Source organism: Phodopus roborovskii, unplaced genomic scaffold (genome assembly GCF_943737965.1).
Source record: "Phodopus roborovskii unplaced genomic scaffold, PHOROB, whole genome shotgun sequence".
NCBI lineage: Eukaryota > Metazoa > Chordata > Mammalia > Rodentia > Cricetidae > Phodopus > Phodopus roborovskii.
In genome coordinates, this window is record NW_026126418.1 from 69,540,780 (window position 1) to 69,556,077 (window position 15,298).

Sequence of the window (15,298 nt, forward strand, 5' to 3'; positions counted from 1 at the left end):
ACATTAACCCATTTCTATTAATCTAAGTATTTCCATGTGATCTTCTTATCTTACCAGAGAGTGGGTCCAGACCTCTTCCTCTCAAGTCTCTACATCTTGAAGTTTCTACATCTCCTACTACATTTCCAAGAATCCTCCTTGACTCCTACTCCTGCCTATCTTGCCTTCCTATTTGCCAACAGTACTTTATTCATTAACCAATAAGAGAAACAGATTTACAGAATGACATCTCCCATCATGTGCTTTTCAAGACAGGGTTTCTCTGTGTATCTCTGGCTGTCCTGGAACTCACTCTGTAGACCAGGTTGTCCTCAAACTCAGAGATCTGCCTGCCTCTGCCTCCCGAGTGCTGGGACTAAAGGTGTGCTCCACCATCTCCTGATATCTCAACATTTTAAACTGACTCAAGCTGCTGCTTTGACTTTCTTAAGATATGTATGGATCAATTTTTTTCTGCTGGCTTCTGCTACCAATCATATTTGGTTCCAAGACTAAAGTCCATCTCTTCAACCACTTCTGTCCACCCGCTCTAACCATCCATTTTTCCTTGCCTACTAGGTAAATATCCTCTCTCGACTCTTAGAGCCTGCTACAGTCTCTGGGGCCCCACCATGTGGGCAACTCTCTAGTTACTAAGACACTTGTTCCTCTCCCTCTTTTGGAATCCTGTTTCCTTGCCCCTCCCCCTCATAACTGCTTGCTAAGTCCAGCTGCTTCCTTAAGCTCTTCCTGGCCTCTGCAACCTTGTCCCTCCTGTCTCTCTGCTCTGTCCTGGAGGTCTCACAGCTTTTCTATGCCCTCCTGGGCTTTTCTCCTCTCTGAGTTGGAGTTTCTAAAACTCCTTTCAGCAGAGTTCAGTTTTGCAACCCCTCGTTCCTCTGTTCCTCCACAGACTCGGGTTTTATTTAAGCCTTACTCTGTTACTATAAATAACTTGGACTTAGTACAATTCAATGACCAAAATTGACATGCTCAATTTTCAATATTGGCAACTTCTGCCACCATGCAAACTTGCTCTCTCCTCCTCTATTTTTTTCTATCTACACCTGTCTGGAGTAGTTCTTACATATGGATGTTTATCATTCAAGAGAGACCCTCCCCTGTAATCAACAGCCTGTCCTAATAAAGTTGAAAAATTGCTCTATAGAAGGCTGTCAAAGGCTGATCCAGGGAGGCTGGAGAGATGGTTTAGCAGTTAAGAGCATTGACTGTTCTTCCAGAGCACCTGGGCTCAATTCCCAGCACCCACATGGCAGCTAACAACTGTCTGAAACTCCAGTTCCAGGGTCTGACATACAGACAGGTAAAACACCAATGCACATAAAAATAAATGTTTAAAAGGCTGATCCGATTCCCTATAACTCCCTCATTCACCTTTTCTTTATCTGGGCTTACCCACATCCCTGTTTTCTCTATTTTTGAGATAGTTCCCATCCTGAGAACAAAAATCAGAAAACTGGGGTTTGTGGAAGATGGGCTTTAAAAAAGAGTGCCTGTTTAATAAGGTCCTAAAACTGCATTTCCATGTACTCATATGTAAAAATATCTTGTGCTGGTGGCCAAACTTTGTAACATAAAAGTCACCTAGGTGGCCAGGCAGTAGTGGTGCACCCTTTGATCCCAGCACTTGGGAGGCACAGACAGGTGGATCTCTGTGAGTTTAAGGCCAGCCTGATCTACAAGAGCAAGTTCCAGGACAGCCAGGACTGTCACACAGATAAACCCTATCTTGAAAAACAGAAAACAAAACAAAACCCTAAAAGTCACTTAGGTTGTATTAGTTTTAAAAGGACATGAAGGGGGCCTGGAGAGATGGCTCAGAGGTTAAGAGCATTGACTATTCTTCCAAAGGTCCTGAGTTAAAGTCCCAGCAACCACGTGGTGGCTCACAACCATCTATAATGAGATCTGACATGCAGGCTGAACATTGTATATATAATAAATAAAGAAATAAGCAAATGTTTTTTTTAAAAGGACATGAAGGGGTCACGGAGGGAAAATGAGACTTGGCACCATGTGGCAGGACCGAGGCTCCTAAAGAAAGCCCAGGAGAGGTTATTGGTGGAAACCAGCACAAGCAATGAGAGTCTAAGAAAGTGTATAAAGGTCTGAGGATGCAGACCGTTTAAGAAAGTTCTGAAGGTATAAGAAAGTGATTTAAGGTAATGAAAAATGTTTCAAATCCCCCCTCTTTGTTATTGCTATATTAAGGTTTCAAAGGTTCAAGAAATCTATACTCAGTGGTTCAACCAAACCATTCCTGTGGTAGGGTCTAGAGACTGCACACCAACAGGTTGCCAAAAGGAGACACTTGTTCCTGTAACACCTAAATCGACTTCCTAAACACCTTTCCCCTAGCTTTTTCTGTGATCAAACTAGAGACTACTGTGGACATTGGCCAGAGACTTCTGGCGGCTGCCCTTTTTGGTCCTGTAGGACACATGCTGAATATTCAAGAAGGTGGTCTCTTTTTCTGAAGAATGTGGGATCTTTTATATCCTAATTAAGGACCCGTGGCAGCCCAGATGGGAGATAGGGGGCATGGTTAAACTTTATTATAGCATTTATCATAGCTATACGATCAAAATACCAAGGGTAACACCCCATTCTCTCATCTCTAGGCATAGACATGGTAGAAGAAGTGGTCCAACATTCATCAAAGGTTCTTACCTCCCTAACGTCTTCCCTCTTGGACACTGAATCTACGTCTGTCCTCACAGTCATTCCATCTCTTGTTTCAGACCTTAACCTCCGTACACCAGCTACTAAATAACACCCTGCCTGACCGCTTTGTAGAATGCTGGTAGTGTGTCCCTCCCAGATCAAATTCACCACCATTCCTAACCTCACCCATTGGATTATTAGACTCTCTCACTCGCTGCTCATTAGCTGCTCTGCTCTGGAGGGCTGTGGCCAGGGCTACAAGTTGCTTTGTGACCCTGAGAAAACCCATAATCTCTTTTGAATCCGTTCTTCATGTGCATGTTTTCTCCCCTTCTATCCTTCCTCCTAGCAGAATCCTTTGCGTCCATCGTTCTTGGTTGACACTTGATCAGACATGTCAGTGAGTCACTCCTGGAACCCTGGGGTGGACAAAGGCGGCCCTTCCTGGAACCAATAGGTGAAAAAAGGAAGCATGGTCACTCAACTGGACTGAGGTAGAGACAGGGCCTTTGAGAGATTTTGAGAGCCACGGTCAGGTTCAGAGCTCCTTGTTCTTCTTTTCCTTGACTACTTAGAAGGAAAATTCCCCCAGTAACGTGTCTCACACCTCTGCCTACGCGCTGCCCAGTGTTCTAGGACCTGAGATCCCACCCACAGATGTGGACGCTCTGAAGACTAGAGAAGACACTGGCTGGGGCCAATGGGCGGGGCTCAAGTGTAGCTCATCAGGCAGAGGGAAGGCGTGCATGGGTGGGGCTCAAGCTTTGTTCCTCCCCCAGAGACCAGGAGCCCAACCAGGCTTACTTTGCCGGGCTCCACCCCGTGTAGGCTCTTAGTGAGCTCCGAGGAGCCGCCCAGTTCCTGTTTTCCGGGTTGGAATAGTTCCTCCCTTCTTCCTAACACGGGTCAGCCCAAAGGGAGTGATTCTGTACCTCCAAAGACAGTCTCGCTGAGCCCTACCCTTCCCCACCCGGTCCGCACCGCATCCCACCACAGCCGCTGAGGAGGAGGGGGTCCTGGAGCCAGCACAAGTGGGCCAAAGTTCGGGTGCGCGTCTCAACCCCAGCCTCCTGGAATTGAATCTCTTCTTGGACCTGCAGGGTTTGTACCTAGACTCAGGTCTGCGAAGCAGTTCTGTCCAGCTTGAGCTGGATGCGCTAGTGAGGCGGGAAGTGAAGAGCTGAGTAGGGAAACTCAGGTCACAGAGGGCGAGAGAGATAGGGTTTGCAGAAACAATGGAGTGCGTAGAGCCCTAACCCCCAGAACCCCAGGCCTGGAAACTTAATTCCGATTTCAGCTCCACTACACTCTCTGTGGTCCGTAGCATCATCACATCTTCCCTCTAACCTTTGGCAGTGGAGAACCACCAGGTGGCCAGGAATTGTTTCAGGAAAAAAAAAAAAATTCCAAGAACTGAGGTCACGGGGGATGCTGTTCCAGTCTGATCCTAGGTGGCCCTTTACTCACTTTGCTGATGATGGGACAGATCCTGCGTAGAGACCAATGCCTGGGGGAGACATCCTAGCTGCCGCTGAGCACTGAGGCATTGCCCCTCCCTGAGCCCTAAGTCAGCTGAGGGAGGAAATTAATTGGGAGCATTTCTTTGCAGGAGTTTCTGAGACCTCAAGAGAGGCAGGCTCTAAGCCTGACAGACCTGGGAGGGAAGCGCCTGATTGACCAAGGTCCTAGGGGTCTCTAAAGGTGCCAAGCTTCTGTTTAGCACCCAGTGATGGCCCGCAGAAGACTGGCCCTGGGCCTGGCATTCTGCCTGCTCGCTAGCACAAGTCTCTGGGTCCTCTGGTGAGTTGCTTTTTGGAGTGTCCTCCCTGCCCTTCACAGCATTCCCCCCTGCCTCTGCATGTCACTCCTAAGTCTTGATACTCATACAGTTTTCCAGGACTCATCAACCTCTCAAGGCTCAGGATCCTCCAGCCCCAGCCAGACTAACTAGTTTTGGCTTTTGTGTTTTGCCTTGATTTGGCTTCCTAGCCTTTAACTTACCATGTTTTCTTCCCAGACTGTCTTTCAAACCATGTTCATGCTCCCAAAGTCACCCCGTTGGCCTTGTGAGGAGCTACTGCATGTTTTTTTTTTTTTTTTTTTTTTTATTATTGTTTGTGGGACCCGGTGTCAACTACATAGCCATGCCATGAGTGAATAGCCATATGGACAAAAAGACAAGTACACACTAGGCCCTGTGCTAGATACAGGTGCTCTATAGTCCTCTGTAGTCAACAACCCTAGAGTGACAGGGCTTCTTCCCAAATGCCCCATTGAAAGGTCTTTGCCCCTAATGAAGTGCACCAAGCCAGCCTCTAAGGAAGAGTATCATTAACAGGTCCTTTTTCTGTCTAGGGGATATGTCAAGGACCAGCTGCTGGTCTCCTACGTGCCTTATTACCTCCCCTGCCCAGAGTTGTTGTAAGTATGGGGCTAGAGGATTTGGGGGCAGTGTGCGCTGACCATATTTGGAGAGACAGGAAAGCCTTTTTGATGACATTGTCTGAGGGCTGATGGGGCTTACAGCTGCCACAAACATACAGTGACCCTGAGATTTCAGCCTTCAAGTATCATGCTTTGGCTTTAGACATGCTTGCAGAGCTATGGGCTTTGCTTATTGCTTACTGTGCCTGTTAGATGGGATGGTAGAGATGCCTTTCCTGGGCTACTGCATATGAGTAGCTGGTGTCCTGGTACATAGAAGGTGGTCAATAAGCAGTCCTGTTAGGAAGGGACCTCTTGCTCTGTTTTGTGTGGATGCAGGGAAGTGAGTGGCTTTAGCCTTCCCTACTTGGTGAAACTGTTTGACAGCTAAAAGTGAAAAGATAGGCCTCATGTTTCATAACAGCTAAAGAAAAATTAAGCATCTGAACTATAAGCTATTTGATAACACACATTTTATTTACTTATTCATTGGATTCTTAATAGCAATTATGACAAAGAGACAAAAAAAATATACACACAGATCTATTCTGCCTCTCACCATACAATGCCCTATGCCACCAGAACTGTGAATAAGGACTAAAACACTACTATATTTTGTTTTAATAAAATGTGTTATGCCAGGTGGTGGTGCACACCTTTAATCCCAGCACTCAGGAGGCAGAGAAAGGTGGATCTCTGTGAGTTTGAGGCCAGCCTGGTCTACAAAGCAAGTTCCAGGACAGCCAGAGCTACACAGAGAAACCCTATCTCAAAAACCAAAACCAAACCAAACCAAAACAAAGAAAGCATTATTGCCAAAAAGCAGCTTGGGGAGGAAAGGGTTATTGGCTCACATGCCCCCATCATAGCCTATCCTGAAAGGGAAGGCAGGAACCTGGAGTCAGGAACTGAGGCAGAAGCCATGGAGGATTGTGTTTACTGGCTTGTTCCTCATAGCTGGCTCGGTCTGCTAGCTTTCTTGCTTTTCCTTCCTTCCTTTCTTCCTTCCTTCTTTTCCTCCTTCCTCCCTTCCTTCTTCCCTTCTTCCTTCCTCTCATCTCTTCCTTCTTCCCTTCTTTCTTTCCTCCCTTCCTTTCTTCCTTTCCTTCCTTCCTTCCTTCTTCCCTTCTTTCTTTCCTTCTTTTCTTCTTCCTTTCTTTGTTTCCTTCCTTCTTTTTATTTTTTTCTTTCCTTTCTTTTTTGGTTTTTGTTTTAGAGGCTTTCTTTCTCTGAGTAGCCCTGGCTGTCCTAGATCTAGCTTTGTAGACCATGCTGGCCTTGAACTCAGAGATCTACCTGCCTCTGCCTCCCAAATGCTGGAATTAAAGGCATGTGCCACCACTGCTCAGCCTGTTCTCTTTTTTATTTTTATTTTTCACTGTTTAAGGAATTTTTATTAAAGCAAGAATTTTATAATCTAAATTATGTTTCCTTGCTCAGTCATCAGTTCTGCTACTTGAAACAGAACTGACATCCCAAGCTATTCCACAGTAAAGAATTACAAAATTAAAGAAAGGGATGCTTTAAATTTTTGTACTTTTCAGCCCGTTTTCTTGTAACATCCAGGACCATCTGCCCAGCGATTGATCAGTCATTAATTAGGAAAAAGCCCCCCATAGACTTACCTGTAGTCCAGTCTGATGAGGCATTCTGCCAGCTGAGGTGCCAAGACCACCTAGGTTGTGTCAAGTTGACCAGAAAACTAAGCACATTGATCCTGAAGTCTGTACATCTGAGGATGACTTGGAGCTCCCGGTTTTCTTTCCTTTACTTCTGATTGCTGAGATCACGTGCATGTGCTACCATGCCAGGCTTATCTTTACTTCCATTGTATTGTCTTTAGACACTTACAGATATGAAGTTCTTTTTTGACAAGTGTGTGCTAGGCTAGGACCAACCCTCTTGACCTGTACAGTAGACAGGCTCCCTTTCCCTGAACTACACTCCAGCCTCAGCTTCTGTATTCTTGTGTGGAGCCAGAGCCCCAGTGGAGCCAGAGCATGTCTGAACTTGTAGGAAAAATGAAATCACTGTCAGGCAGCACAGAATGCTGGGTCCTGGTGCTGCATCCTCTTCCTGATTCCAATCTCCTCCTCAGAACCCATTTATTTTCTGAGCAGTGACATAGTAAACAGAGTTTAAAGAATGGCAGTCATGAAGAACAGATACTATACAAGTTCACTCAAGAGTATTGTGATAATATTTCTGGAATAAGCACTTTGATGCCAGTGAGAGTGGAAGAGAGATGCCTCCAGGGGACTGGAAGCCTTCGATCCCAGACCCAGTTTGCATTCTTACTGTACTCTCTGAAATTGCAAGGTGGGGCGGGCAAGCAGGCAGGATTTTATAGAAGCCTATGTGGTAGTCAGAAGGTGGTTAAGCACAATGCACCATTGTTCTGGTTGTTTCTCCAGGTTACCCTGTTCCAGGTAGCTTTTTTGGTAACAGTGAAGTCATTCTCTGCAAATAGGCAGCACAAGTAGTGTTTTAAGTAAAACACTAAATAAATCCATAAATCAGTCTCTGTAGCATGAATTCTAATTGGTATTAATAAAAACTCAGGGTCAGGTAGCTATCGGGGTGAAAGCTGAAAGATCAGAGAAGCAAAGTGGCCAGCCACTAGGATTCTTACCTCTACCAATGCTCAGATCATAGTCCTGTCCTCAGATCCTGTCCTCAGATGCCTGCTTCAGACTGTGCCTTAGACTGCCCTGAGTTTCTGTCTTCTTTTGCCTTATATTCCTCTGTCTGCCGAGCCCTATCCCTTCCTGTCTCCACCTCCTTAGTGCTGGAATTAAAGGCACATCACTCCAAGGGCTGAGATCACTTTTGTGTGAGTTCTGTTTCTCTTTTAGACTGGATCAATTTCATGTAGCCCAGAGTGGCTTCTGTCTCCTGGGTGTGGAGATTAAAAATGTGTGAGACCACTGCCTGGCCTCTGTAGCCAACTAGTGTGGCCATCTTTGCACTCTGATCTTCAGGCAAGCCTTATTTGTTAGATCACAAGTCTCTAATACTTGGTTGTCTTCTTCTTCTCTTCCTTCTCCTTCTCCTCCTCCTCTTCCTCTTTCTCCTTCTCTTTCTCCTTCTTCTCCTTGTTTTTTGAGACAGGGTTTCTCTATGCAACAGCTCTAGCTGGCTGTTTTGTAACTCACTTTTATAGACCAGGTTAACCTCAAACTCATAGAGATCCACTTGTGTCTCTCCCAAGTGCTGGGATTAAAGGAATGTGCCACCACCATCCAGCATAATTGGTCTTTCCTACCTTATTCTACTTCAAGAGGAGGTACCAAATTCATAAAGACAAAAGCAGAGTGGTAACTGGGCCTCCATGGAGAGGCCCACAGGGAGCTACGGTCTGATGGATCCAAGTTTAAAGGACAAAAAGATAACATGCATTTTGTTTTTGTTTGTTTGTTTTCAAGACAGGGTTTCTCTGTGTAGCTTTGGCGCCTGTCCTGGAACTTGCTTTGTAGACCAGGCTGGCCTCAAACTCACAGAGATCCACTTGCCTCTGCCTCCTGAGTGCTGGGATTAAAGGTGTGTGCCACCATTGCCCAGCAAGAAAACATTCTTGACACAAGTAGTAGCTCTGGTTTTGCAACCATGCCAGTGAACTATGCATTGAATAATGATTGAAATAGGGCCAGTGAGAGGGCTCAATAAGGAAAGTGCTTTCCTTGCAAGTTCATCCTCCAGAAACTGAAAACAGCAGGTGTGGTGGTGTGTACTCCAGGTGGAAAGAGGTAGATATCTAGGGCTTGCTGCTAGCCATCCTAACCTTTTGGGCAAGTTCCAAGCCAGCAAAAGACCCTTTCTCAAAGAAAAGGTAAGGTAACCCTCCCTTGAGTCTGCATGCATCATCTCAGGTGTGTTTTACTTCTTCCCGAAGGCCTCTCTTTCTCTTGACCTCCATGTCCAAGCCTATGTTAAAATGTCCTGAACAAACCCCACTCTCTTTTCTTTGTCACCAGCAACATGAAGCTGCAGTTCAGGCGGGAGAAGTTGTTGCAGCCCACGACGCAGTAAGTATACCATTTCTCCCTAGATTCTGGCCTCAGGAGTGGGGGCTGCCTTCCTTACACTGGCTCTTCTTAATTACAGGTGGCAGTACCCTCAGCCTAAGCTACTAGAACACAGGTAGGTGTCAGAGAATGACCTGGTAGTGGCAGGGAGGGGAACGAGAAGGATACAGTGTGGCTAGAGGATGATGGAGGTACCAATAGTAAAGGGGCCTTGGGCCTCAGAGAATAAGAGAGCTGAGCTGTGTGACCTTAGGCAGTTGGCTGTCTGCTCTGAGCTTTACCTTTTGAGGAGATCATGATATTCCCTACTTTGTAGGAGGCTGGAACAGTAGACTGTGGCACATGCCTTGGATAGGGGCTTGTCCCCAATGGCATATTCTTTCACTTTATGGGCACCCCCTGATCTGTAGTGGGAGTGCTAGGACCCACTAGAATAGTGGTTCTCAACCTTCCTAATGCTGTAACTTTTTATTACATACAGTTCCTCATGCTGTGGTGACTCAAACCATAAAATTATTTTGTTGCTACTTCATACATAACTGTAATTTTTCTACTGTTAGGAATTATGGTATAAATATCTGATATACAGGGTATCTGATAGCCAAAACCCCACAGGCTCTGTAAATACATGACCCACAGGTTGAGAACCACTGCTTTACACACTGTCCATGCCAACTCTTAGACTTCCCAGCTTAGCAGGAGATAGCTATTTTATCCCACTTTCACATGGGGAAACTGAGGCCCAGCAACAGGGCCGAGATGCTATCCAGGCTTCTGAACAGGGAGGCTCCCATGGCCTGAGCCTCCCCCATGCCAGGCCCACAGAGTTGCTGACACTTACTCCCTGGTTGGCACCCATCGTCTCCGAGGGAACCTTCGACCCGGAGCTTCTGCAGAATATGTACCGGCCATTGAACCTGACCATTGGAGTCACCGTGTTCGCCGTGGGGAAGTGAGTAGTGGATTAGGCTGTGGTGGGTCAGGGTGGGTCTCCTGAGTCACTGGGGTTTCTAGTCTAGGGAGTGCTGTGCAGTAGTGCGGGAGAGCTCTCAGACTTAAGGCCTCACCTGCTGAGGAGGAGGAGGCATGCCACACCTAGGTGAAGAATAGCAGAGTATGGGAAAATACTTTATCCTCCCTATCTCTCCTGCCCTTCCCTGGCCTTTTCTTTAAGTTCACCTGGAAGTACTGGCCAGATGACAAATGGACCTCAGAGGTCAGGTGACCCCTTGTCTTAGGGATGGAGCCATGTTGTCCACTGTGCTATATGTCCCCAGCACCTAGCATCCCATCCACCTTCCCTGGATTCTGTCCCCGGCTGTCTTCTCAGCCACTTCCATCCTCCTGGTTCTCAGTATTTGTTCCTATAAAATGGTCATGTTTCTAAGCAGATCGTTGATGTTAAGATCAAAGGCCATGTGAATACCTAACAACAGTGTCTGGCATTAGTAAATGCTCTTGTCTCTAACCCTGATGGCTTCAGTTTGATACCCGGAACCCTCTCATGGTGGAAGGAGAGAACTGACTCCTGAAAGTTGTTCTCTGACCTCCATAGGCACACTTTGGCATGCACATATATACACATATAAATATTTTTTTTATTTTAAAGAAGCACAGTAGACATTGGGGAAGACAGTTCTGTTGGTAAAGTGCTTTCCATGCAAACATGAAGACCTGTGTTCCATGTTCAGCACCCACATAAAAAAGTCTGACCCCATAGCACAAGCCTATAATCCCAGCCCCAGGGATGCAGATAGGAAGGTTTGCTGCCCGGCCAGCATTGTCAGATCAGTGAGGTCCAGATTCATTAAGACCCTGTCTCAAAAACAAAAAATAAAAGCAAACAAACAAGATGACAAGCAATGGAGGAAGATATTCAACCTCTGGTACACATGTGTGCATAGACACACATACACATACAAACAGACAATTAAGGATCTGTCTCAAAGGTTGTCATACACAGAGTAGCCCTGATTAGAAACACTTGGACCAGTATGTCTCCCAGTATAGGTTTTAGAATTTGTGTAGACTTTAACAATTAAGTATCTTAACCCAAAAACTGTGGAGAAGGGCTTTTAGATGAAGGGTGTTCAACTTTAACAGGGATTGTGGGAGCTTGACAGATGAGGACCCCCAGGTAAGACCTAAATGACTTCTTGAGGTGGAGGACTAGGATGTAGACTCCAGCATATACTGGGGACCTGGGCAGTGATGGACAGCAGTTGATAGAGTTGTCATCCCCAGGTACACCTGCTTCATTCGGCCCTTCCTGGAGTCAGCTGAAAAGTTCTTTATGCGTGGGTACCAAGTACACTACTACCTCTTTACTCACGACCCTGCAGCCGTTCCCAGAGTCCTTCTGGGCCCCGGCCGCCTCCTCAGCATCATCCCCATCCAGGGTCACTCCCAGTGGCAGGAGATCTCCATGCGTCGGATGGAGACCATCAGCAAACACATTGCCAAGAGGGCCCACCAAGAGGTGGATTACCTCTTCTGTCTCGATGTGGATATGGTCTTCCGTAACCCATGGGGCCCCGAGACTTTGGGTGATTTAGTGGCTGCCATTCACCCAGGCTATTTTGCTGTATCTCGTCAGCAATTCCCTTATGAACGCAGGCAAGTTTCCACTGCCTTTGTGGCAGACAATGAGGGGGACTTCTATTATGGTGGGGCAGTCTTTGGGGGACGAGTGGCCAGGGTATATGAGTTTACCAGGGCCTGCCACATGGCCATCCTGGCAGACAAAGCCAATGGCATCATGGCAGCCTGGCAGGAGGAGAGCCACCTAAACCGCCGCTTCATCTGGCACAAACCATCTACAGTGTTATCCCCAGAGTACCTCTGGGATGACAGGAAGCCTCAGCCCCCAAGCCTGAAGCTGATCCGATTCTCCACAGTAGACAAGGATACCAGCTGGCTGAGGAGCTAACAGTAGAGCTGAGACCCCACTCTGCCTCCCCACCCCATGCCAAGCCCAGCCCTGCCCACGTCAGTCTACTGGGGAGTCCAACCAGGAAAATGGGTGGAAAGAAGATGTAAAACCATGAGGGACTGTGCATCCACAGCATGAGTGGTTGGACAAGAGGGAGACCAGAGCCTCAAAAAAGACAGGGCCTGGCAGGCCTCCTCACACCCACCCAAGGAATGGATGTGCCTGCCTTCCCAGGACAGGCCCTGGAATCCAGCCCTACTCAAAGTGCCTGGAGGCCTGCTGCTGTCCTCATTATATACTGTTTTTTTAGTTTGGTTTTAATCTGCAGTGTTGGGGATCACACTGATGGTAAGTGCTCTGCCTCTGAGCCCTGGCCTCCACCCTTGAATCTACGCTTTAATATCCTCATCCCAAGTCCCATGTTCTTCCCCCAGCCACGTGTGTTCTTCATTCAGGATCCCAGGACTAGCTCTGAAGTAGACCAGGTTCACCTGCATCCATCCCATGATGTGCCTCATTCTCAGGGACTAGATGTCTTCTTGGTTAGACAGTTTGTGGTAGCCTTCAATAAAGATGGTGTGAATTAGGTCCTGATTGGCGTTTTACCTGCATAGTGAACTAGTTTGCCAGTCCAGATAGTTCTGGGGGACACAAGCAGATTGATTAATGGTTTCTTCGGGAGACTGAGCCAAAGCTGGCTGTTGCTGCCACAGACCTTGCTCATTACAGTTCTGGGAGCCTAGGTGACATGGGTCCTGTGGACAGATGTGTCACACCTAGAGGGTGGCAGTGCTCATCAGCTTTATTGTGCCCTCGGTCCCTGGACATATAGGAGGTGTGCTTGTGGTCCCCTCTGTAGTCATGGCCACTGTGCTTGTGGGAGGCCACTGGTGGATATGGGGCTCCAGGGTGGTGGGATAGATATGCCAGGTTGAGAGGGTATTAACGGCCTGGGCCCAGAGGAACCTCAAAAGCCTATGGAGGCCAGGCAGAGATGGAATTGGACACTGGTTGAGATCTTGGTTACCTAATACTTCCCTAGGCAGCAGTATCATTTCCATGGACGGAAGAAACATGGTGGCTTGGGGGTACACTCTTAAGTCATGCAGGCATTCCATAACCCACCCATCCCTGGCCAAACTGGATGCTCATCTTGAATCTGTTTTCCTACACCTTGTTGATCTGCCAAGCAGGGGTGGTCATAAGAGTGGACATCTCCAATACAAGGGCACAGCCTGGTCAGAGAAATCCAGATTCCAGAAGAACCCCCAGGGCTTCTAGACAGCGGCTGGAATAGTACGTAGCCTACGTCTTTGGGAGGGAGCATCTGCCTGAGGCTGTCAAGCATCAGTGGTCTTGAAAGTAGAGTTGTGCTAAGGGGGCAGGCCCTACCTTCAAGGACTTGCTTTGGAGCAGGGGATTCTGGACATGGAAGCCAGCGAAGGCCTCTGGAAGACTGAGGCCCAAGGCAGCATTGGTAACGGAAGGAGATGATACCTATATGTCGATACTGCCTCTCCCAGGGCCAGCTAAGACCCTGCTTCCTATTCAGGGCATGGAGACTGAACCCAACTTGTAGAAGCAAACCACCATCCATGTTGCGTTCCAGAAGAGGCAAAGGACTGGGGTGGGGGATAGTCCAAATTAGATTTGAGTTTGTAGAGTGATAGGCACCACAGTTTCAGGACAAACCGAAATTCTGTGGGCCCAGAAGCTTTGAAATCACAGAGCATCCTCTTCAAGAAATAGGGAGCAGGCTGGGCAGTGATGCACATGCCTTTAATGCTGACACTCGGGAGGCCAAGGCAGGCAGATCTTTGTGAGTTTGAGGCCAGGCTGGTCTACAGAGCAAGTTTCAGGACAGCCAGGGGTACACAGAGAAACCATCTCAAAAAAACCAAAAGAAGAAAAGAAACAGGTGAGCAGTTCAGTGGTAGCTTGAAGTTAGGTAAAGCTCAAGGATCTGAGCTTCAATACCCACAACCCATTCATCTTAGTCAGGATTATTGTTAACATGATGAGACAAGATGACCAAAGCAAGATGGCAAAGAAAGGATTTATTTGGCATACACTCCTATATCACTTCATCATTAAAGAAAACCAGGGTAGGAACTCAACCAGGGCAGGAACCTGGAGGCAAGAGTTGATGCAGAGGCCATGGAGGGTGCTGCTTACTGGCTGTGGTGGTTTGAAGTAAAATAGCCCCCAAAGGCACTATTAGGAGGTGTGGCCTTGTTAGAAGAGATGGGCTTTGAAATCTCACATATGCTTAAGCCATGCTCAGTGTGACACACAGTCCACTTCCTGCTGCCTGCTTATCAACATGTAGCAGCCCCTTTTCCAGCATGTCTGTCTGCACGCTGCCATGTTTGCCAACATTGATGATAATAGACTAAACTTCTGAAACTAAGCCACCCCTATTATTTTTCTTTTGTAAGAGTGCTTTGGTCATGGTGTCTCTTCACAATATATAGAAACTATAGACACCTCCTCATGGCTTTCTCAGCCTACTTGCTTATAGAGCTCAGACCACTAGCCCAGGGATGGCCCTAGTCACAATGGGCTGAACCCTTCCCCGTTGTTCACTAAGAAAATGCTGTACAGGCTTGCCTACAACCCATTCTTATGAAGGTATTTTTTAAATTGAGGTTCCCTCCTCTAAGGTGATTGTGGAAGTTGATATAAAACTAGCATGCCATGTTTTGCTTTGTTTATAAAAACAAGAAAAAGCTGGCCCATTACCTATGGCTGGTTAGGCCATTTCATTAAATCAATAACATTTCTGACTGAAATTCTAAATACTTAGCTTTATATCCAAAGATAAATGTGGCTCTCACCTCTCAACAAAGTAACTTCTTTTATGCAGTGGCTGAAAAGCATCACAGAAAGCCATAACTGGTCAAAATGTGGAGAACCAACCACAGGGTGCCCAGCCCTAGTTGCTACATCTAAAACACAACCTCTACACCTAAGGCTCAGGAAACATCACAAAAGAGGGCGTGGAAAGACTGGAAGAGCCAGAAGGCCAGGACAGGATATAGGTCTATGTCTGTTTCGAGATAGTGTCTTTTATATTGGACAGGGAAACAGCACCCAGGAAAATCTCAACAATATCATCACCTAAACAAGATAAAACAAAACAAAACAAACAAACAAACAAAACACCACCTATTGACATACCAACATGGATGGGGGAATTCTCACAGGCTTCACCCCTAGAAAGAACTACAGGTAATTGATGGCTGCTGGAGGT

At 46.9% G+C, this 15,298-nt stretch overlaps 1 protein-coding gene across 2 annotated transcripts; it reads left to right on the plus strand.

The window, feature by feature from the left end:
- Positions 1-3,561: 3,561 nt before the first annotated feature.
- Gbgt1 (globoside alpha-1,3-N-acetylgalactosaminyltransferase 1 (FORS blood group)) lies at positions 3,562-12,633 on the plus strand. Of its 2 annotated transcripts, none has more exons than XM_051184974.1 (7): positions 3,562-3,765; positions 4,274-4,464; positions 5,020-5,085; positions 9,063-9,113; positions 9,193-9,228; positions 9,931-10,065; positions 11,358-12,633. In XM_051184974.1, exons 2-7 carry the CDS (start codon positions 4,394-4,396, stop codon positions 12,040-12,042), a joined length of 1,044 nt encoding a protein of 347 aa, XP_051040931.1. In that variant the 5' UTR covers positions 3,562-3,765; positions 4,274-4,393; the 3' UTR covers positions 12,043-12,633. The 2 variants fall into 2 exon arrangements, with proteins under 2 accessions (XP_051040931.1, XP_051040930.1); XM_051184973.1 differs by having other exon boundaries at positions 3,562-3,711.
- Positions 12,634-15,298: the final 2,665 nt, after the last annotated feature.